The sequence below is a fragment of the Lotus japonicus genome, chromosome 2, assembly GCF_012489685.1.
Source record: "Lotus japonicus ecotype B-129 chromosome 2, LjGifu_v1.2".
Classification (NCBI taxonomy): Eukaryota; Viridiplantae; Streptophyta; class Magnoliopsida; order Fabales; family Fabaceae; genus Lotus; species Lotus japonicus.
Genome location: NC_080042.1, coordinates 60,616,492 through 60,640,999, shown reverse-complemented (window position 1 = coordinate 60,640,999; position 24,508 = coordinate 60,616,492). Strand labels below are relative to the sequence as shown.

The window sequence follows — 24,508 nt, the reverse complement described above, 5'->3', positions numbered from 1 at the left end:
TTTGAAAACTAAAAATCACAAAAAAACATTAATTTATAAAACTAAAAATTATTTTTTGGAACTGAATAGAACATATACGATCAATATCCTCGAAAAGAGCTATGCGGGGAAGGGCGAGGTTGAAGATGGTGTGTAAGGCCCAAGTTTATAAACTTATGTCAAGTAAATAGAATCCTATTCACGATTAGGGTTGATGTATCGTGAAGGGAAACCTGAACTAGAGTTTACCAAATGAAATAAGTTTATGAAGGAGAAAGTTCGGGAAAAGTCTAAGGATTGTACCAAAGTCGGTAAAAGTTATAGCACGATCGTTATACGCTTAAACCTAGGGCAGAAACCCTAGTATATAGCTAGTTTTCACTTATAGGCACGATGGAAGTTAATTCCAAAAATCTTCAGAGAAATGTTAGAACTTCTCTTATTCATTGTATGACAATCGTTTCGAGGCGAAACTCTAGAATCTACGAACGTCCGATTCCAATCATCGGAAGTTTGCCGAAACCGAAACCCTGGTATTTCAAAACCCTAGAATCACCCGACAATGAAGACTTTCTCTATTCAGAGCTTCAAATGAAGATTCTACACGCGTACACCCATTTCTCTTGATGATTTCAATCTTTCTTCAGAAGGAAGTTTTCTATTCCGACATTCGATGCAAAAAGTAACTTATCGGGTAAAATAGTTTTACACCGACTTTGCATTAGTCACCTAAAATACTAGGAAACCTCTTTTGAGTTTTGGATTTATGTTGCCAAAACATATCTTAGAATTCACGGAGAATGAAGCCGGAAAAATCAGAATCGCGAAACTTTCATTTTCCCGCGTTTTGCCAACCTCTATATATAGCAAGAAAGGAGGAAAAAATGGCAAATATCTTACCCATTTTCTCTCCAAACCCGCGAGCTCACCAAGAGGAAGAGGAAGAAGAGTTTTTGTTCATTCCTTGCTTGATCATCGATTAATCAGTTGCTACTTCAAGGTTTCGAGGTATAGTCGCTAATCCTTACCTCTGATCGCTTTTTCTATAGCTTTTCTCTATGTCTTTCTGTGCTCATAGTTTTGAGGTTTTTGCAAAACTATCTTGAATACTTCATTTCTGATTCTAAACATCTTCCTTACGTGCCCAAGATCACTTCTGTCGGATTAGTTTTTCCGTTATGTCGCCGAAATTCCGCCGGAATCAATTTTAGACTCAAATACCCATTTTGGGGCAAAGCTTCGCCCTTTGGGCTGAAAACTATCGCCTTAGCTTAGTGCTAGTAGGATTAGTTGTCATAAACGTCGTTGGTGACGTCCCCATCCAATTTGCTTTTCGAAATTTCAGTTTTGAATTTCTGAGCTAAAATATTGACCAAAATACCCCTGCGACAGTTTTTGATCCGATAATTTTTCCGAGTTTAGAATACCCTTAGTTATGACTAATAATAACCTAGGAACCAAGTTTGATCGAAGAAAAATCGAACCCCACAATTACCAAAAGTGGCCGAGCACTCTAAGGGGGGAGGGGGAAAATTCCTTTTTCGAAAACTTGTCCTTTCGCGCTAGATTATCGTACCTCGGAGTATATACTACTTCGTGTAACCTTAGTAAGTATTGATAGCTTAGTTTCTGATAGATTCTGATAGTATTTCTGTGGTTTTGCTCTAAAGGTGATTTTGAGGAATTCCCAGAGGAGCAAGGCTTTGATTGTGAAGAAGTGTTAGAAGATCATCCTGGAGAATCTTCAGGTGAGGGCTACTCACTGAATCTCTAGTTAATGCTTAGGGTCGATGCTTTCGACATTGTTTACTGTTTATGCACTTGTTTGTGTTTGATTGGAAAAATGTTTTCTGAGGCTTCGGTTGACAATGTAGATGATTCATCTACTGAATGCTTTTGAGATTGAATTTCATGCTAAGTGCTAAGTGGGTAATTTAGGATGTGTGATGCATGCCTTATATGCTAAGTGCTACGTGGTTATTGCATAATATGTTGATATATGACATGTTGGTTGATTGTGCTGAGTTAATTATGCTTTTGCAATGAAATCTGAGATTCTGAGTAGTGAGAATAGCGGGCAGGTCATGCCGATTTTATTTTGAGAGTTTTGAGAAAGTTTGATAGGACGAATGAGATTCGGACCTTGTTATGGTGTTTCAGGGATGGAGACATTCTCTGGTGTCAGTTGGGGATTAGGAGATCCCGAGAACTTATAAGATTTTGCGATAAGACTAAAAGGATATTATTTTGAAAAGAAAACTCATAAGACATTAAACAACCTCTAAATCTTCAAATAATGATAACAAACTCGAAAGGAAGCTTCGGATGCAAATCTTAGTTTTGGAAAACGAGAAGTGTCGTCGGATCCAAGTGTTGAGGAGTTGAGAAGTATTGAGTATGTTGATGCTCTTGTGCTGTTGGAGCAGCTGTGTTGTTGGGCTATCCGGGGGATAAGTCCGGGAAATTGATAGTTTCCGAGTATGTTGATACTCTTGCTCGTTGAGCAGTTTTGACCATCGGATGGAGATGAGTCGGATGATTTGGAGATCATCATGAGTTATGTGTTGTTGTGAAGAAGTGTCTTTTGTCGCAGAATCGACTGTTACCTTAGGGTAAGCTTTTAGAGACTTTAGTTTAGCTAGAACACGTGGCGACGTGTCGAGTGAGATTCGGAGACGTTGTTTGACTAATCATCCTGCATTCATGCAACATTAATGAGGTATTAACACAGGACGTACTCTGGACCTCGTCGGTTTCCAAAATGGTCATAAGACCCGGAATGCCGTGTAAGAGCGTTTGTAGACGTCTCTTGTAGCAGACCGAAATGACAGACCTACGGGTTACGGCTGATCTGACTACCGTTGTTGTTGGAGTAAGAGGCACGCGGGCCGAAATGGTCCCACCGTGGCTGGTGTTAGGGCTGATCCGTTTGATGTCCATCCCTTTCCGGAATGCATGTGGTTAACTGGGTTAACCGTCATATCATGTCATGCAACATGCATACTGACTTAGTTGTTGAGTGTGATTGATAATTGTTAATCTTACCTGATGCATGTTGAATGTTATTATTGTCGTTATGTTCTTTGTGGAATATGCAACCCTAGGATGTTATCCCTAGTTATAAGCCTAAGTGGCTATTTCTTATCTGTACCTATTGGGTTTATTATCTACATAGTTCTTTGGAGTTGACCCTCGCGTCTTCTGTGTGTGTTTTGGCGGACAACGCCTTTTGTCAGATGTCCATTGCAGACTGGTTCACAATGGTCCACCCTTCGGGGGGGATTAGATACGAGATGATTGACCAGGATGGCCCCGGTTCGTGGGTGGTAGACCCCGCTAGCCATCGCGCGACGTATTCCGGGAGGATCATGGAGGATAGGGTAGATAGGGAAGGAGTACTGAGGAGGAGCACTATCAGCTTCAACTTGCCACCTGGTGTGCACTGCGGACCAGGATTAGGAGGAGCACCGCCGCCACCGTCGTCTTCGGATGATGAGGACCCCTCCGAGGAGGAGCCTGTGGGAGTGCATTCAGCAGAGTCCAGCACACTCACCGTTGCGATCATTGATGATCATGGTTCGGGCCCAAAGCCCGTTAGTCCAGCACCGGAGCGCATTGCGGTTGCGAGGGGAGGTCGGATAGTGTTTGTAGACTTGGTCGTTCTGGATTCTGATTCAGACGACAATCATGCCAGCGTGTAGGTTTTAGTGCTGGTGTGAGCTCCTCGAGATAGGATTAGTGTAGGAGTAGAGTCTTAGCTCTGAACATCATTTGTTTCTTTGGGGACAGGGTAGTTCCGCCTATAGCTTTTTGTGTGGTTTCTTTACGGGAATCACAGAGAGTTGGTTGGACTTAGGAGGTCTTTTCAGGCCGATGGGCCAGCTTATTCTCAGTTTTGAGGGATGGTGTTGCGGACACTTCACCTTTATATTTGGTTTGTACATATTGCCTACGGGCGTTACATGTTTCTTCTTTCCGTCACTGGAGGTTACTCGTGACGAGGTTGCTACTTACAGCGGGGGCTGTTATATATATTGTATACTAGTTCTGTTATTTTTCGCATTTGGGTTTCATTTATTTCAGTCTTGTCTATATTATTATCGGAAAAAAAAATATTCACGTTTTTCCGCATTAAGTTTATTTTTGGTTACTAAAGTGACGCCACCGAAATCGGGGTGTTACATGGTGGTTGGCATGTTGAGACGTCGTGGATTGGTGGTGCGCCGAAGAAAGCTTATGTCAGTGTTACCTACGAAGACACTCTAGTGCCTAAGTCAGACGGAAAAATGGAGAAAAGCTAGAAAAGATTAGAACTAGATAACTTACCTTTTAGGGTTGGAATGGCTTGGTATTTAAAGGGCAAGGACAAGGGGCTTTTGGGTTTGGCTCTAATATCTACGCCTCAACCATGCCTCTTGGCAGTGCGATCTTTGTACTACGCCAATTATTGTGTGTTTTGAGGGGTTTGACGCCGGAATGTAGCAGGCTTTTAGAAAGATCGGGTCAACCCTATCGCGCCCGATCCTCTATTTTGTAGAGTATTCTCAAGTAAGGTCCTTTTCACTTTGTGCTAGTGATGGCGAGCTCCACGAGCCACCACTTGATCATGCGCTTGTTTTCCATGTAGTAATGATTAAGGGTTGAGATTAGTCATGACATTAGGTGGATCCCGTACCTGTCGTTATGTGAGTTTGGTCTTCACCACCGCTATGTGTAGATGTTTCTGATAGGGTTTTGTGTGGGATAGCCAAAGTGTTATTGGCTAAGTTATCTCCTTCGGGTGCTAGTGTCGTGCATCGGTTACCACGTCGTTGTTACTGGTCTTTGCTTATATCGTATCTCAGTCACTATGTTGGTGACCTGGTCTTGCTTGTGTCATCTCTCAATCATCAATTTAGCGACATCAACATGTGTCACGTTACTTGATAGGGTCCTTATCCTTTTTTTGCGAAGTCCTTGAATGGGTCGTTGGCCCTGACATCGTCGATTCCGACTTAAGCGGAGTTTTCAGGACCTTTGGAACAACAATCAATTAACCACGAGTGTCATCGAGTTACAAGATTAAGAAGGTCGCGGCGACTTCCCAAACCCTTAGCCTTGGGTGTCGCCAAGTTACGAGATTAGGAAGGTTGTCAGCGACCTCCGGATCACAGTAGTCCCCTAGTTTCGGGTGTTGCTTGGAGGGGACAATCGAGCTAAATGTTAAGGTATGAGCTCGAAGCAACCTCTTATCCAATTATAAGATTAGAGAAGTCGTCGACAACCTCGGAACAAAAACTTTTGAAACATAAAATAAAAAACCGAGTCGAAAATGACAAAATGTTTGTGTGGCCGTTTTCACTAATTCATGTCATTTTCATGATAAATCACATGTTTTGTAACATCTTAAAAATCCACCCTCAATCTCATTACAAGTTTGTATTTTCTTTACAAAACAAAATTTTGCCATCAAAACCCGCATCCCTTTAGGCATACGTTAAAGGGCCCCCATGAAACAAGAGTCACATTTGACATGCTAAAAATAAATTGTGAGAAAAATAACAGCTTAAAAAGCAGTACTATAAGGGAAAAAGGGTAGGGATATAGTGGCGTTACTCGAGCATAAAAGAAGGGGGAGAGTGATGGTGAAAGGGGAAGAGTAGTGGTTGGAGCATAAAAGGCAAATGGCGTAGTAGTGAAGGTGATTGAAGAAGGTGATGATGGAGGAAGGTGAATGCATGAATAGTCATCTGATGAATTCTGAAAACTTTGAAGGATGGTGGGTGCGTGTTTCGAGGAATGTAAAATAAAATGACCAACTGAAAGGTTGGCAATGCTAAAGGACAAACATGAATATACGTTCATCCAGTGACCTGTACCTTCCTTGTGGGACCCACCATCTTCTCCAATTCCCATGCTCTGCCCAATAAAATACTGTGCCCCTCCTTATCATTATCATCATTAATAACTATATTTTTCGGATGAATCATGCATTAATAACTATTTACAACTATTGTACTAATGTCAAAAAAAAAAATACTAACTTTAGTATTAATGTTTAAGGTGTTTAAATATCCGAATTGATGATCAAACATATTTGATTTTGGTCAGGATTTCCTAATTTTAAATCCTACACTCGATAAATCAACCCTATCTCAATTAGATTAGTTCGGTTCGGGTGGTTTAAGAATAAAAAAATATTATTTTAAAATTTATGCAAAATGTATTCTAAGAATGTAAAAAAATATTAAAATTTCATATAGTCCAACATCTCCAAAAGAATAAAATATTTCATAATCTATATAATCAGAAAAAAAAAATCCGAACTGAACCAATAGATTAGGGATGGCAATGGGTCGGGTAGGGTGCGGGTTTTGCCAAACCCAAACCCAAACCCGAAATCAAAAACCCACACCCGCACCCGCACCCGAACCCGAAATGGGTGGTGAACTTAAACCCACACCCGAACCCATTGGGTTTCGGGTTCACCCGACCCGTACCCACACCCGCACACAACCTCAAACAAACAGCTGAACCCGGAAACCCGACCCAATCCAATGGTGCTCTCAGTTCTCCAAAACAGCATTAGCTTCATCCCTAAATATTTTGCAAAGAACTTCATAACTCTTGTCCATCTGCATTTGAGAATCCATAAAAAATGAAGAATGAATAGCAGTTTCTTTTACCATTTATAACAGCAACGTTTACACCTTTTAGGTGTGCAATATTAAGTCAACCAATGCAAAATCAGATGCTGCATCAATATTAGCCCAGGTTGAAGGTTAAAGTGTCATACTGGATTTGCTACATTAAGTAATATGTCATTCTTTTTATCCTAAGATTTGCAAAGAGAATACTCATTAATGGTTAAACATGGATTTTCAAATTTGTAATTAATCTTCTTGAATCCTAATTTCATGCTAGTATCTTGCTGACATGCTCCTTCAAAGTTCAAACAGAATAAGCTATTTATTAATGGCTTACTTACAAGAGAGCAGAATGAAGACCATGTGTGAATGCACACCACAGACAACTGAATATATATATGTTAATCTAATCATGAATGAACAGATTTTAATTTCACTATTTGATGTATATACAATGAATCGGAGGCCTAAACTACATACTCCAAAAGTGTGAATTGATAAATTGATCAAAGTTGTTCCGAACATCCAAATCAGTGTTGACCCAAAGTGGGTCCTTTCCATCCAATTTCCAATTACAATTGTTCCTAAACTGGAGCCTAATGGAGGGTTCCTACAGCTGGAAAATGGAAATCTAATCTCCAATTCTCAAGAAAACATATGACTTTGAATAAAACTAGACTATGATATATGCATGTAAGATTATTATAGTAGCTCTAGTTGGGAAGAGGGGAAATTAAAGAATAGAGAAGAGGAGATAGAAGACATACTTTTGTCATGAGAATCAGTATTGAGAATGGGAATAGAGCAGAGATAGGCAGCATTAGTTCTACTTGAGCACTAATAGCATGAAGAAGCCACTTTTTTTATCAAAATCATCACTTCTCCAGTGACAATTTCCTTCCTCCCTTCCCAGGCAGTTGATGCATTCCTGATTGACATTATATTTCACCTCAAACCCCTCATCCAAACCTTGTTCCAGATCAAACAGAGGCTAAGGGGAAACGGTTGAAGGGAAGAGAGAAAACCTGAAGCGGAGGTGACGGCGGCTCCGTGGACGCTTGGACGGTGGCTCCGTGGACGGAAGAAAGAGACGGAGCGGGCCTGGAAGAGGAGAACGACAGCTCCGTGGACGGAAGAAGGAGACGGAGCAAGACTGGAAGAGGAGAATGGCAGCTCCGTGGGCGGAAGAAGGAAACAGAGCAGAACTGGAAGAGGAGAAGAAAGCCGTGATCTGAAAGTGGAGAAGAAAGCTGTGACCTCAAACCCTAATTCTATTCTAATAACATATATATACCTAAGGATATATCTGGAATTTCACTTATACAAACCGGGTTCGGGTAGGGTTCGGGTGCGGGTTTAGCCAAACCCAAACCCGAACCCGAAAACACTTTCAGCAATCGGGTAAAACCCGAACCCGAACCCATTAACTCGGGTTTTCACCCAAAAAAATCGGGTTGGGTTGGGTCGGGTGCCCATGGGTTCGGGCTTCTCTGCCATCCCTACAATAGATGATTGTACATATTTAATTTCGCTTAATTGCATCTCGGGTTCGAATCTTGTGTATGAAAAAATCGCATTGAAAAAGTTAATTAGTCTCATCACAATGTAAATGTTTTCGATTCAAATAAGATTGTCTCTCCTGAAAAATACATGTGAGAAAAAAACTAGAATTTAGTTGATATGCACTGTCAGTGTAAAATAGTTTTACACTGACATCCAATTGAATTCTGCAAAACAAGTAAGTATTTTATTTTAATTAAAATTAAAAATGAATGTAACTCTCTCCCCTACGTGACAAATATTGATTGGATGTCAGTGTAAAACGTGCATATCCATTAAACTCAAAAAACTATTCAAATAAATATTTTGGTATTTGTTTAGAAACTAAAAATAGTATCTCTTTAAGAAAGAAAAAAGTTATATCATTGATGAACAAGTTCTGTATGTTAGTAAAACTAAAAAATTGATCATATACGAAGATGTGATATGGAAAGTTTGTTCCTCGTTTTAATATTTACATTGAATAATTTTAAGAAAGCTCCCAATATTTTAAAATAATAAACATGTAGTATTAAAAAATAATGTTAAATAGCAATTTATTAGCATTTTCTCTCTCTCGGACTGATGATACGTGATACCCGTTCGGTCAATTGGGTCAAAAAACACCCTGATCACCACCTTCACCACTATCCCACACCTCTCATCACCACCACCCTCACTCTCTTTCTCAATTTCTCTACTTCTTTTTAGGTTTTCTTTTTGCTATTTTAATTTTTAACTACTGAAGGTTAAGGTTAAGAAATTAAGTTAGGTTAGATGTTTGATTCTTCTCTTTAAGTAAACTCTTAAGAATTGTTTGATTTTTTTTATTTTACAAAAGGAAGTCTAAAAAGTAGGAAAACTAAACTAAGGCATCAAGGCATAGTGTCTTAGGCTATGTTTGGATTGATGGAACATAATAGAGCGGAGCGGAATGGAATATAATGGAACAGAATGGAGCGGAGCGGAATGGAATAAAAATTTCATTCCATTGTTTGGATATTTTATGACGGAGCGGAACAAAGTTACCACTCCATTGTTTGAATAATGGACGGAGCGGAATGAGTTATAATTTTTGTTATTCTTATATTACCCTTATTTTAAAATAAAAGACAATCTGAAAAAGCAATTGAAAATTAAAAGAAAAAGCTATGCTAGGGAAGCTATAACTACAAGGATGATGCTTTATCAACACATAGTTTTAAGTGGGGAGCACCATATATCCTGGACTACCAAGCCGATTGGAAAAAGAAACATGATTGTTAATTTGTTATCTTGATGTTGTTCTGAAGGGAAACAGAGATGGATATATTGAAGAAATTACGATTAAGAATTGAGGATCCACCACGTAGGAAACATATGGTGTACCTTGGAGGTGCTGTCCTTGCAGGAATAATGAAGAATGCACCAGAGTTCTGGATAAACAGGGAAGATTGTTACGTGATGGGAGAAAAATAAACGTGATAGGAGGAAATAGGGCCACCAACTAGGAGAAGTTATGAATGGAGGTTACCATGGGTAAAATTGTATTTTCATAATTTAATTAAGAGATCAGTTTTTCCTTCCATTCATTTCCATCCAATTTGGGGGGAGCAAATCTGAAGGAAAGTAATGGAGCATGATGGACCTTGGACCACTACTTACCACTCAATTCCATCATATTTTAAATAAAACAAACAATGGATCACTTTCACCTTCCCCACCACTCCACTCCACTCCATCCCCCTCCCCCAATCCAAACAAAGCCTTAATGGCAAAAGATGATGATAACTTCCAAACGTGTTGTGCACCCATCTGTGACGTCTGTCAAGCAAGACAGTCAGCAGTGTTGTTCTTCTCCCATGACACATATTCAACCTCAACGCTTCACTCCCAAGCGAGCATAGGACGAACCCTTACAATTATATCACGTGTCCAGTACAGAGGTATATCTGAAGTGCTCTGAATTGCACTAACCACACTGCCGCAATCTGAAACACAAGCTATGTCTCTATATCCAAGGTCCTAGGCATACTGCAAACCGAGTTCCATTGCTAAAATCTCCGCAAGAAAGGCACTACCATGGCCAAGGCTAAGAGAAACCCCATATACCTAAGTGTTATATGGTTGTCTCGTACTACAACCCCACACCCCATACGATGTACGTTTGTGTTTCCCTAGAGCAGAAGCATTGCCACCGCGTCCATCAAATCCTGACCATCTAAGCCAATTATGAATGTCCCCCATAATCTCTCTAAGCACAAAATTGACCTGACATGGCTCGGTCCCAAAAATTGATCCTCTCATTTCTCCAATGTCACGCCCACCACAACGCCACTACCTACTATTGCTGCACCAATTTCCGAAACCAGACAGCAAACGAGATATCCTCATGAAGCGTTGGCAAGGCCGCACAAACGAAATAAATGATTAACATCGTCCAATTCTGCATTACATCGCGTCCAACTTATTGACAATCCTGCATGCCATGACTTGTTTGATTAGTTTGATTGGCGCGCAACTCGCGTGCAACATATTTTAATTATTCTCATATACCGATAATTTAGTTTTTAAAATTGAAAATGATAATTGTTTTGAATAAATTGTGACAAATAGAATTTCAATTTTGTTTAGTATTTTAAAATAGAAAACAATTTTCAAAAACTATAGTCAAATAAACTCTTAGATTTGAGTGTGAATTAAAAAATTATAATTAAAAGAGTTAACTTCACCATGATATGAATGTTCTCTACTTCAAGACAAAATTAATTATAGTGAGAAGTTTCTAATAGCACATTTAAATTAGATTTTTTACCGACTCAATTTTAGCCATTAGAAACTACTCACTAACCTTTTCACTTTAATTGATTCAACTTTTCAAACACTTATTATTCTTTACATGAATGAATAAATGAACTTGTATTTGTAGTCTTAATGTCCATGTTCGAAGTCTTTGTAAGTGTGTGAGAGATCCTTTAAGTGGAGTTTCTCGGCGTACATTGGGCTTGGTGCCATCGTGTTTAAACGGTTCATCTCGGTCTTGTGTCAAACAGCTCTTACACTTTTCCAATTAAGTCGGGAGTGGTATGTTTCTGAACCAGGTTGCGCTAGCCTTCCTTATGGTATCTGCTTAAAAGTAAACATGTGTAGGCTAGCTGTAACACTGTCAAGTCATATGGATTGAGTCGTCCGGAACCATCTCTTCCAACAAATCATTCTCTATATACATGCACCGCTCAAAGATAGAACAAGCTCTTATTAGCAATGGATATTATTATAAACTAACATTAGCATTTAATATTCTTATAATAAATAATATATTAAATAATATAAATTTTTGTTATATTATTTCAAAATTTGAAAACTGGAGTAGCTATAATTTCTTTCACTAACTCTTAGTAAAGTCAATTTTACTTAGTGAAGTTATTTTCTAGTCATGCCAATTTTACTTTTTTATATATAGGATAAAATTTATATAAATTGATAGTATAAACAATTTTACACATACATTCAATTATATCTCTCATTTTTTATTTTAAATTACAATTTAATCATGTCAAGAAACATTGGGGTATTCTAATTAGATAATTGTGTTAAATAAAAAATCAATACATATCAATTAAACTTATATGTACATATGTGTGTTTATATTTTTCATTGGAAATTCATTTCTTTTATCTAAACCAATAAATCAATAATAATGCAAAATCATTAAAAATAAGTTAAAACTTATCAATTTTTGCACTGAAAGTCAAATTTTATACATTTATGTTAAATTATTTCCAAATTTTAAAATTGGACTTGTAATTATTTCTTTCATTAATGCTTAGTCAATTCAAACTTTATTCAAGTCAATTTTACATTTATATACTATATAATATAATATTTTTTATACTTGGAAAATAATAATATAATATAATATAATATAATATAATATAATATAATATAATATAATATAATATAATATACTCCCTCCGTCCCTAATTATAAGCTAAAGTTGAGACTTTTGTTTTGTCACTAAATATAAGCTAAAGTTGTAAAAGCTAATATTTCTTTCCATATTTATCCTTGCATTTATTGTTAATGGAGCACTATTAGTAGTATAATGATTAAAAAGTGCTATTTTAAATAGGGGTAGACATGGAAAGTTGTACCTTTTTTTTGAAAACCAATGCATTAATTAAGACTTTCTTAATAAGCGTGATTTTTACAACTTTAGCTTATAATTAGGGACGGAGGGAGTAGTTAGATAATTTTATATTAAATTTATAAAATAATAATTATATAAAATCATTTTTAATGCAATTGTTTTAAATAGTTTTTTTCACAACAAAAGTTCATTTATTGAAAAAAGGTAAAGAGAACAACATACTCTCCCAAATGAAACAAAGGAAAACAAAACAGCAACAACTGAAATATTTATTTGTATCATATAAAAATACTTTTGATATTATAATTTTATTTGTATCATATATGGTGTTTAAGACACATTTATTTAACTTTCAATATTCATTTTTTTGTAAAATAATTTTTTTGGAAATTCAAATAAATAAATATATATTAATAAAGAGGGAATGTGAATATCTTAAATTAATATGAAATTCATTTTAAAAAGCATTAATTACAGATGTAAGAAATATTATTTAGAAATTTGTACAAAAATCTATTTTAACAGCAAAAAAATATATTATTTAGAAAATTGTACGAAAATGTATAATTTTTTTTAGAAAAATCCAACATTTCTAAAGAAAAAAAATAAATAGACAATTTTTTTTTTCAAAAGTGAAATTTGCATTAATATAAATTATGCTAAAAAGCACTTTTGGCCCCTGATGTTTCAAGTTTGTGCAAATTCTGCCCCTACTCTATTTTTGTTGATGTTTCTACCCCTCATGTTTTCAAACAGTGCACCGTCTACCCCTCCGTCAGTCAGACGTTAAAAAACTAACGAAATGAGCTGATTTGGCTTTTTTTTTTAATTTTTTGGACCTGCCATGTGGAAATTACAAGTGAAATTGGAAAAAGGGGCATTAGATATTCAAACTCAAGTTCTGTAAGTAGCAAAACATGCATTTAACCAGTTCAGTTACATACATAATTGATATATACATCAAACAAATTTAATTTATATCATTTCTTTGATCATCATCAACTTCATCTACTCCTCTTCATCTCTCAAATCCACTCAAGAACCTCTCCTGAGAAAGCCTGACTGACGGAGGAGTAGACAGTGCACTGTTTGAAAGCATGAGGGGTAGACACGTCGACAAAAATATAGTAGGGGCAGAATTTGCACAAACTTGAAATATCAGGGGCCAAAAATGCTTTTTAGCCTATAAATTAAATATGAGGAAATAGTCACGATATACACCCTCCTCAAAGAGATCAAAAAGTCAGAAACAGCCGGAAAAAAAACCCAACAAACAAAACCAAAACCCGCCTAACCTCCCCAAAAGGACCCAAACAAACAACCCACATGACCTATACAAGACCACCTACCAAATAAACAAAAAGCCTAACAAAGCCTGCATGTTCAATGTAATGAGCTAGTGTGTTTGAGCTGAATGTAAAAAAATTCTCAATTCATTGGGTTGGTTCATATTGATCGTTTCTTCAATCCTCAAATCTGATACCGAACCAATCATAATCAAATGCAGAAAAAAAAATCTGAACCAGACCGATGATCCAACCCACCATAATGTGTTCGACTCGAATTGCTTGAATATGTTTTGCGGATCGGACCGTACCCGCTTTTATTCCCTACATTATAACTTATAAGTCCATTTCAAGTATAAGATATTAGAAGAGACAAACATATATTAATTTAAAATATCTTTTTAAAAGAGAAGTACAACCATATACCGAGAATTAAAATGCAATAATCTATAGTTAAAAAATGAAATAATCTAGAAAGATATAGATTGAAGTATACAATATTTAAATACATTTCCTCTTCTTAAAATAAAAAATAATAATATTTAAATGTAAGATATTAAAATAAATCCTTTTTTTTATCTGTTTCATACATCCGAAAAAAGTAAAAAAATAATAAAACAATCAAACATGTTCAATTTTAGCTAATTCAGATTTCCTGAATTTTGTTTGTAAGCTCTAATCAAACAAACCTGATCTCAAAAGTAAAAAATAATAAAACAATCAAACATGTTCGACACATATTGATTTAATCTGTTTCGCGGATCGGAGTGTACTCGCTTACATCTCCTACATTATAACTTATAAGTCCATTTCAAGTATAGGATATGAGAATAGTCAAACATATATTAATTTAAAATATTCTTTTAAAAGAGAAGTAAAACCATATACTGACCATTAAAATGGAAAAATCTATAGTTAAAAAAATGGAATAATCTAGAAAGATATAATTAAAGTATACAACAATATTTAAATATATCTCCTCATGTTAAAATAAATTAAAGAAATACAATATTTAAATGTAGGATATTAAAATAAACTCCGCTTCTTTCTTTATTTTTCTTAATTAGTATTTTTTAATTTATCTAATTGATACAACCAAAAAAATTAAAAGATAATAAAATAATCAAACATGTTCAGTTTGAGTTAGTTCAGATTTCATAATTTTTGTTTATAAACTCGAATCAAACCAACATTATCTGAATTGGATTTGTTCGGTTCGGATGGTCGGATTTGGAATACAAAAGTATTATTTAGCAATTTGTACGAAAATTTATTCTAACAACGTGAAAATTTATAGGAAAAATCCAACATTTCTAAAGAAAAAAATTTGATAATGACATAATTCATATAATCCAAATAAAACCAACATTTCCAAAACAATATAAATAGGAAATGTTTTGAATGTTTTCAGTTCGAGCTAGGGTTTATGATTATCTTACCATTTTGGTTGGTCAGTTTTTGTTGTGTGTGTTGATCAATTTTATGATTTCTGCTATTTTTTTTTAAGAATTGAAGTTCATTATGATCGTGTGTGTTGATGAGTGTTTTCTAGTCGTCGTATTTGAAGTTTCTAGTGTTGGTGTTGTTATACTCTTACATTTTGGGTTGATATGGTTTGACTAAATGTAAAAAAAGTCTTAATTTATTACCTAGTTCATATTGATCGGTTCTTCAATCGCCAAATCAGATATCGAACTGATAACAATCAGATGCAGAAAAAAATCTGAATCAAACCAATAATCCAATCAAACCCACCATAATGTGTTAGACTCAGATTGATTTAATTTGTTTTACGAATCAGACCATACCCGCTTACATCCCTTACACTATAGCTTATATGATATGAGAAGAAGAGTCAAACATATATTAATTTAAAATATTTTTTAAAAGAGAAGTAAAACCATATACCGAGAATTAAAATGGAAAAATCTATAGTTAAAAAAATGGAATAATCTAGAAAGATATAGATTAAAGTATACAATATTTAAATATATTTTCTCTTGTTAAAAAAAATACAATATTTAAATGTAACATATTAAAATAAAATCCGCTTTTTTCTTTATTGTTTTTTATTTTATCTATTTGATATAGCCTAGAAAATTAAAAAATAATAAAACAATCAAACATGTTCGGTTTGAGCTAGTTCAGATTTTATATTTATTGTTTCTAAACTCGACCAAACTAACGTGATCTCAATCAGATTGGTTTGGTTCGGATGGTCGGATTTGGAATAAAAATAATAATTTAGAGATTTATCCGAAAATTTATTCTAAAAACATGAAAAATTATAATAAAAATATAGAAAAATCCAACATTTCTAAAGAAAAAAATTCGATAATGACATAATGCATATAATCCAAATAAAACCGGCATCTCCAAACAAATATAAATAAGCAATGTATTGAATGTTTTCAGTTTGAGCTAGGATTTATTATTATCTTACCATTTGCGTTGGTCGGTTTGTGTTGTGTGTGTTGATCAGTTTTATGATTTCTGCTAATTTTTTTTTGGTAAGAACTGAAGTTCACTATGATTGTGTGCTGATGAGTGTTTTCTAGTCGCCGCATTTGCAGTTTCTGGTTTTGGTGTTGTTATACTCTTACGTTTTGGGGTGATCTGGTTGGGCTAAATGTAAAAAAAAATCTCAATCCATTCCCTGGTTCATATTGATCAGTTCTTCAATCCCTAAATCTGATACCCGAACCGATAACAATCAGATGCAGCAAAAAAACCTAAACCAAACCGATGATCAAATCCAACCCACCATAATGTGTTCGACTCAGCTGATTCATTTAATCTGTTTCGCGGATCGGACTGTACCCACTTACATCCCCTACATTATAACTTATAAGTCCATTTCAAGTATAAGTTTTTAGAAGAGTCAAACATATATTAATTAATTTTTTTTAAAAGAGAAGTAAAACCATATATTGAGAATTAAAATGAAATAATCTATAGTTAAAAAAATGGAATAATCTAGAAAGATATAGATTGAAGTATACAATATTTAAATACATTTCCTCTTGTTAAAAAAAAATACAATATTTAAAATGTAACATATTAAAATAAAATCCGCTTTTTTCCATTATTATTTTTTATTTTTTCTATTTGATACAACCTAAAAAATAAAAAAATATTAAAACAATCAAACATGTTCGGTTTGAGGTAGTTCAGATTTCATGTTTATTGTTTTGAAACTCGAACAAAACCAACCTGATCTTAATTGGATTGGTTCTTCAGATTTAGAAAAAAAATACTATTTAGAAATTTGTACGAAAATTTATTCAAAAAAACGTGAAAAATTATAAGAAAATATAGAAAAATCCAACATTTCTCAAGAAAAAAATCGATAATATGATATAATCCAAATAAAACCAGCATCTCCAAACATATACAAATAGGCAATGTAATGAGCTAGTGTGTTTGGGTTGAATGTAAGAAAAATCTCAATTCATTGGGTTGGCTCAGATTGATCGGTTTTCCAATTCCCTAATCCGATACTCGAACCGATCATAATCGGATGCAGCAATAAAAATCCGAACGAAACCGATGATCCAATCCAACCCACCATAATGTGTTCGGCTCAGATTGATTTAATATGTTTTGCGGATCAGACTGTACCCGTTTATATCCCATCCCCTACGTTATAATTTTTTAGTCCATTTCAAGCATAGGATATGAGACCGGACAAACATATATTAATTTAATTTTTAAAAAAAAGAGAAGTAAAACCATATATCGAGAATTAAAATGGGATAATCTATAGTAAAGAAATAGAATACTCTAGAAAGATATAGATTGAAGTATACAATATGTAAATACATTTCCTCTTGTTAAAAAAAGAAATAAAATATTTAAATATATGATATTAAAATAAACTCCGCTTTTTTTATTAATTAATATATTTTTATTTTATCTACTTGATCCAGCCTAAAAAAGTAAAAAATAATAAAACAACAACTTTCTTTTAAAAAAATATTGATAGAGAAACCCAATAAATCAAAATAAATAAACAGAAATTAATTTAGTAAAAAGGGTAGCGAAAAGTGGAGCTTGGATAACGATGCTGAGGGCAAGAGAGTAGGGATGACATGGTCATTTTCAATGCCCTACCCCATCTTTATAACATGTCCAATTCACACCCTTCATGTGGTTTTTTCACTCCAAACCAAACACTATTCATTGCTCTTTTTCTCTTCATCTCTCTCACTTCGCTCTCTCTGCTACTCAGAGCAAAATCAACCTTGCTCTTCTCCTTTTCTTCTCGTCTCTGCTCTTCTTCTAGGTATAGATCGGTTCCGTTTCTCTCACTGTTTTCATTTTCGTTTTTTTTTTTTTTTTTTTTTTTTTTTGCTTTTGCTTTTGAGTGTTGGTGCTGTGTAGATCTATTCATCTCTGATCTGTTTCTGGAATTTTGTTTCCGATTGTTGTTTTTTCTCGCTTGATTCTCATGGCTTTTGATGGATTTGTGCTTTGCTTTCAGATTTAGGGTATGTGTTTTTTGGGGTTCTGGGTGATTTTAGGTTTTGGTTTTTTTTTTCCGTTTTGCTTTTTGCCTAGGTAGATGAATTTTTTTTTTGTGAAGTTTTCAACTGATTAACACTGAATTTGTCGCTATTTTTTTTCAGCGCTTGATTTTGTTGTTGTTTTTCTCGTTGTGAGTGCTGTTGCGGGAAATTTATTGAATGTTTTCAGTTTGAGCTAGGGTTTATGATTATCTTACCATTCTGGTTGGTTAGTTATTGTTGTGTGTGTTGATCGGTTTGATGATTTCTGCTGATTTTTTGGTAAGAATTGAAGTTCATTATGATTGTGTGTGCTGATGGGTGTTTTCTAGCATTTGCAGTTTGTGGTGTTGGTGTTGTTATACTCTTACCTTTTGGGTTGATCTGATTACATTTGTGATATATATTGTGGCTGGTTCTTTATACGGAAAATCATTATTGGGTTGTTGTGTGTATGCAGGGTTCATCATGGTTAGGAAGAGGAGAACTGATGGACCTAGTGGGGGTGAAGGTTCTGAGGGCCAACACTCTCATTCTACTGAGAGGAGTGCTCCGCCTCCTCAACAGGCTGCTGCTGCACCGGGAGGAGGAGGACCGGGACCCCAAGGGGGTAGAGGTTATGGTGGTCCACCACAAGGTGGACGTGGCGGCGGCTATGGTGGTGGTGGTGGGCCGGGTTATGGTGGTGGGGGGCGCGGTGGCCATGGGGTGCCACAACAGCAGTATGGCGGCCCTCCTGAGTATCAAGGTAGGGGGAGGGGAGGCCCTTCTCAGCAAGGAGGGCGCGGTGGATATAGTGGTGGCGGCGGAGGATATGGTGGTGGCGGAGGCCGGGGAGGTGGTGGTATGGGCAGTGGCCGTGGCGTAAGTCCCTCACATGGTGGCCCACCATCTAGGCCACCAGCTCCCGAGCTGCACCAAGCAACCCCAGTTCCATATCAAGCTGGGGTGACTCCTCAGCCTCCACCATATGAGGCGAGTTCATCATCATCTCAGCCTGACGTGTCTGAAGTTGAGAAGCAGATGTCCCAGATGGTAGTGGAAACTGAAACTGTGCCTACTCCTCCTCCTGCAAGTAAATCATCTATGAGATTTCCCCTCCGCCCTGGAAAGGGTAGCTATGGCACCAAGTGTATTGTTAAGGCCAATCATTTCTTTGCGGAGCTGCCTAATAAAGATCTGCATCAGTATGATGTAAGTTCTACCTTTAATGATTGGTAATATTTGTTAATCCTTTTGTGGGTAACATGGTGCTTATATTGTTGCTGCTCTTGGTTGCTTAGGTAACTATTACTCCAGAAGTTACTTCTAGAGGTGTGAACCGTGCTGTCATGGAGCAGCTGGTGAGGCTGTACCGAGAGTCTCACCTTGGAAAGAGACTTCCTGCCTATGATGGCCGGAAAAGTCTTTATACTGCAGGTGCACTGCCATTCATTTCAAAGGAGTTCAGAATCACCCTAGTTGATGATGATGAGGGAGCTGGAGCAGCACCAAGGTTTGCTTAATGTCTATTTCCAAATGTTTCTACATGGCTTCTTACGTGTTTAATTGTTTAATTGTTTATCTTTTGATTTATTTTGAAACAGGAGGGATAGGGAGTTCAAAGTTGTGATAAAATTGGCTGCACGAGCGGATCTTCACCACCTGGGCCTGTTTTTACAGGGGAGGCAAACAGATGCTCCTCAGGAAGCTCTACAGGTTCTAGACATTGTTCTGCGTGAACTCCCCACTACCAGGTTCTTGATGTAGTTTTTAATTGTTTGTTGACTTCCTGTGTTGAACTCATCGTTCACCATGCCTGGTTTTGACACTTATGATGCTACAGGTATTGTCCAGTGGGGAGGTCATTCTATTCACCTGATCTTGGTAGAAGGCAGCCCTTAGGTGAGGGATTGGAAAGTTGGCGTGGTTTCTATCAGAGCATTCGTCCCACACAAATGGGACTGTCCCTGAACATTGGTATGTAAATCTCATTTGTTTAGTTGGCATTTCTTTTATTTAGCTCTAGATTCTTTGTTTCTTCATTTTCCTTGAGAAATTACTAACCAAATGTTCATGTATAGACATGTCATCAACGGCATTTATTGAGCCTTTGCCAGTCATAGAATTTGTGAATCAATTGCTGAGCAGGGATGTCTCCTCCCGTCCATTGTCTGATGCTGACCGCGTCAAGGTCAGATTGTTAACAGCCCTTTCTGTATATCTTCATCTTTTATCCTGCAAAATTTGTCAGTACTATTTTCAATGTTAAAATCTTTACAATCTCAGTGGTCTGATAACTAAATCAGAAATGCAATAATGATATGCCATTGTATGCTTGAAAGTCTTGTTTTTTGATGTCATTGATAATTGATGTCATTAGTTGAAATCTTTGAATGGTTTTGGTTCACAGCGTGGCTTTTTAAGAAATGATGAGAATGGGATTGTCCTGAAACCCACAAACTAACTTCCTTTCTTAATGTGTGACAGATAAAAAAAGCACTCCGTGGTATCAAAGTTGAAGTAACACATCGTGGTAACATGAGACGGAAGTATCGTATCTCTGGTCTGACCTCACAGGCTACTAGAGAGCTGACGTGAGTAATAAGAACAGTTTTTGTTTCTAATGCTAATTATGAATTCTTTTCCTGACTTTATTTTATCAATAATTTTAGGTTCCCTGTGGACGAGAGGGGTACAATGAAGTCTGTTGTTGAATATTTCATGGAGACCTATGGTTTTGTTATTCGACACACTCAGTGGCCTTGTTTGCAAGTGGGCAATACACAGAGACCAAACTATTTACCAATGGAGGTAGAAAAATTGAACCAATTATTAGCTGTTGGATATTACGTGGACAAGTCTGTGAGTAATTGCTTGTTTGTAATGTAGGTTTGCAAGATAGTAGAAGGCCAACGGTACTCAAAACGCCTCAATGAGAGACAAATTACTGCTTTGCTTAAAGTCACATGCCAGCGTCCTGTTGAGAGGGAGCGCGATATCATGCAGGTTCGAAGAATATTGTCTTAGCATTCATGTTATATATATATATATATATATGTTTTTTTTATTGGTCATGAATAGTTTAATAATTTTTACCTTAGGACCTGGTGTTTTTTGTAATTATATATGTAGATTCTTAATTTGCTGATTTATTCTGTGTACTTCTGTAGCTCTTTTCATATTTTGTCAGTTTCTTGTTTGGATTTAAAGGTTTATGGTTTGATCTATTAGTTGCTTTATTCCCTACTTAATGCTTCATGCCTTTGTGCTGTACAGACTGTTCATCACAATGCCTATCATGAGGATCCTTATGCTAAGGAGTTTGGAATCAAAATCAGTGAGAAGCTTGCTCAAGTTGAAGCTCGCATTCTTCCTCCACCTTGGGTATTTTTTTTTGTCTCATCAATATTTTTAATTTTATTTGTTTCATTGTCTTGATTTTATTTTATGGCAATTGACATTATCTTCCTCCCCTTCAGCTCAAATACCATGATACTGGTAGAGAAAAGGATTGTCTTCCTCAAGTTGGGCAATGGAATATGATGAACAAGGTATTTTCTCTAGGCGCACTGCACTTGAACTTACTGTGGAACATGTTTAAGATTCTCTTCTCTTGAGAGGTTCTTGAGGCTTTAGAATTGAGTAAATATGTTAAGGTTAATTTTGTTTTTCTCTTGCTATATAAGTTTGAAACATCTTTTTGCTGTCTCATTATTTCAGAAAATGGTCAATGGAGGGACAGTCAACAACTGGTTCTGCATAAACTTCTCAAGGAATGTGCAGGATAGTGTTGCCCGTGGCTTTTGCTATGAACTTGCCCAAATGTGTTATATATCTGGCATGGTGTGAATAAATTCTTCTTGCTAATTTTATTTCTCTAATAGATAGTTTACTTCATTACATGATTGTTCTGGTACTTGTATTCAGGCATTCAATCCTGAGCCAGTGGTCCCCCCACTAAGTGCTAGGCCTGATCAAGTGGAGAAAGTTCTTAAAACGCGCTATCACGATGCTAAAAATAAGTTGCAAGGGAGAGAACTGGATCTGCTAATTGTTATTCTGCCGGATAACAATGGCTCTCTGTATGGTATGCTGTTGAACTGATCTCTGCTCACCTTCCTTTCTAGTGTTATTTTGATTGATATAATAGTGGATCTCTTCATTGTATGATTTGGTATGCAGGGGACTTGAAAAGGATTTGTGAGACTGACCTTGGGCTTGTCTCCCAGTGCTGCTTAACAAAACATGTTTTCAAAATGAGTAAGCAGTACTTAGCTAATGTAGCTTTGAAGATTAATGTAAAGGTTGGGGGCAGGAACACGGTTCTTGTTGATGCTCTTTCACGGCGCATTCCTTTAGTCAGTGACAGGCCTACAATTATTTTTGGGGCAGATGTCACTCATCCACATCCTGGGGAGGATTCTAGTCCATCAATAGCAGCTGTACGTTCTTTATTTGTGTGTTTAGGCCAAGCAGTGAAAGCTTGAAAATACTTAATATTTGCCTCTTTTTTAAATCATGCTTGTTGATACTGTAGGTTGTGGCTTCTCAAGATTATCCTGAAATCACCAAGTATGCTGGTTTGGTTTGTGCCCAAGCACATCGGCAGGAGCTCATTCAAGATCTTTTCAAACAATGGCAAGATCCAGTCAGAGGAACATTAACTGGTGGAATGATCAAGTACTCTCTGTCTTTCTCTTTCTTCATATGTTTGTTCATTAATGCACATGCGGCATCTGATAATTCCTTGTGGTTCAGTTTTTCTAGTTTTCTTATTATATTATTTGTTTGTAGGGAACTTCTTATATCTTTCCGGAGGGCTACAGGACAAAAGCCGCAGCGCATCATATTTTACAGGTAGTCTTATGTTCAAGTCCTTTATGATCATTGTGATCTTTTTATGTTGGTATATCCGTATATGATATTCTAAATTATTATTTTCAGGGATGGTGTAAGTGAAGGGCAGTTTTATCAAGTTTTATTGTTTGAGCTTGATGCTATCCGAAAGGTGAAGAATATTTTTCTTGTTTGGTCAACAACTTTGAACAATCTTTGTTGTTATTGCTAACAATCTGTTCACCACTTCCAGGCTTGTGCATCTCTGGAGCCCAACTACCAGCCTCCTGTAACTTTTGTTGTGGTTCAGAAGCGGCACCACACGAGGCTGTTTGCCAGTAACCATCATGACAAGAGTTCTGTTGACCGGAGTGGCAATATTTTGCCTGGTATTTACTCTAATTTGATACATGGCAATTCTTGTATAATAATCTTGTTTCTCATTTCTGATGCCAAAGAACACTACCTGTAAATGTTGCAGGCACTGTGGTGGACTCCAAGATCTGCCATCCAACGGAGTTCGATTTTTATCTTTGTTCCCATGCTGGAATCCAGGTGATTTTTTGCCTCTTTCGTCTCTTTTAAATTGAAAGTGGATTATATTCTTATGGGAATCATGTTGGCAGGGCACAAGCCGTCCTGCGCATTACCACGTCCTGTGGGACGAGAACAACTTCACTGCTGATGGTTTACAAAGCCTTACCAACAACCTGTGCTACACGTAAGTATTAAACTAGTAATGTGATATTGGAATCTTCCCAAATTTCAAGATATTTAATTTTTTTTTAAAAATATTTACTGCAGCTATGCAAGGTGCACACGATCTGTATCTATTGGTGAGCTTTCTTTCGAACTCTAATATTTAGTTTTGTTACACATTCAATCATTGATTTTCTACTCAATAGTTATGAAGTCTTCACTTTTATCTCCTGAAGAGTGAACACTTTACTTGAGAAGAACCAAATTTAATTATAGGTTGTTTTTGGTACCTGATTCTGTTTTATGTATGACAATTGCAGTGCCTCCAGCATACTATGCCCATCTCGCAGCCTTCCGAGCAAGGTTCTATATGGAGCCTGAAACTTCTGACAGTGGCTCCATGACCAGTGCTGCTGCTGGTCGCGGAATGGGTGGACGAACTACTCGGGCACCTGGTGCCAACGCTGCAGTGAGGCCATTACCTGCACTTAAGGAGAACGTCAAGAGGGTGATGTTCTACTGTTAGGATAGCATATGGTTGTTTGAAGTACTGATGTCATTGGTGTTTGACTTTTGTTAAAAACTTCGTGTGATTATGTTCGTGGATGAACTTGTTACTTGCTTTTGTTGGCTTGCCTTCTCATGTTAGTGGTTGAACAATTTTTTTTGAGACAATATTTGGTTGAACTTGTTACTTCTTTATGTTATCCGTCTATAATGTTAATTATGCTGTGTTTTGCAAGTGACGATTGTGACTGTATGTGTAAAAAATTGGTTTTGACCATTTTATTTAACATCAAAGCCATTTTTCTCCTCCGCAGCCTCCCCTCTTCCCATAAGAATGTCCCCCCTCTTGTCCATTCAACCTATTCACCACACCATTTACATTATACAGACTATATTTTCAAGATTTGCCCATTTACATTA

The 24,508-nt window shown here is 36.4% G+C and overlaps 1 protein-coding gene across 1 annotated transcript; it reads left to right on the top strand.

Moving 5' to 3' along the window:
- Positions 1 to 17,684: 17,684 nt before the first annotated feature.
- LOC130738646 (protein argonaute 1-like) lies at positions 17,685 to 24,323 on the top strand. The gene is made up of 22 exons (XM_057590739.1): positions 17,685 to 17,844; positions 18,525 to 19,258; positions 19,348 to 19,559; positions 19,651 to 19,800; positions 19,890 to 20,023; positions 20,128 to 20,237; positions 20,534 to 20,640; positions 20,719 to 20,857; positions 20,936 to 21,052; positions 21,323 to 21,430; positions 21,526 to 21,597; positions 21,767 to 21,889; positions 21,974 to 22,133; positions 22,229 to 22,488; positions 22,584 to 22,726; positions 22,841 to 22,903; positions 22,991 to 23,054; positions 23,136 to 23,271; positions 23,364 to 23,437; positions 23,509 to 23,603; positions 23,687 to 23,718; positions 23,902 to 24,323. The coding sequence occupies exons 2-22, from the start codon at positions 18,533 to 18,535 to the stop codon at positions 24,105 to 24,107; spliced, it is 3,231 nt and encodes a 1,076-aa protein (XP_057446722.1). The 5' UTR covers positions 17,685 to 17,844; positions 18,525 to 18,532; the 3' UTR covers positions 24,108 to 24,323.
- Positions 24,324 to 24,508: the final 185 nt, after the last annotated feature.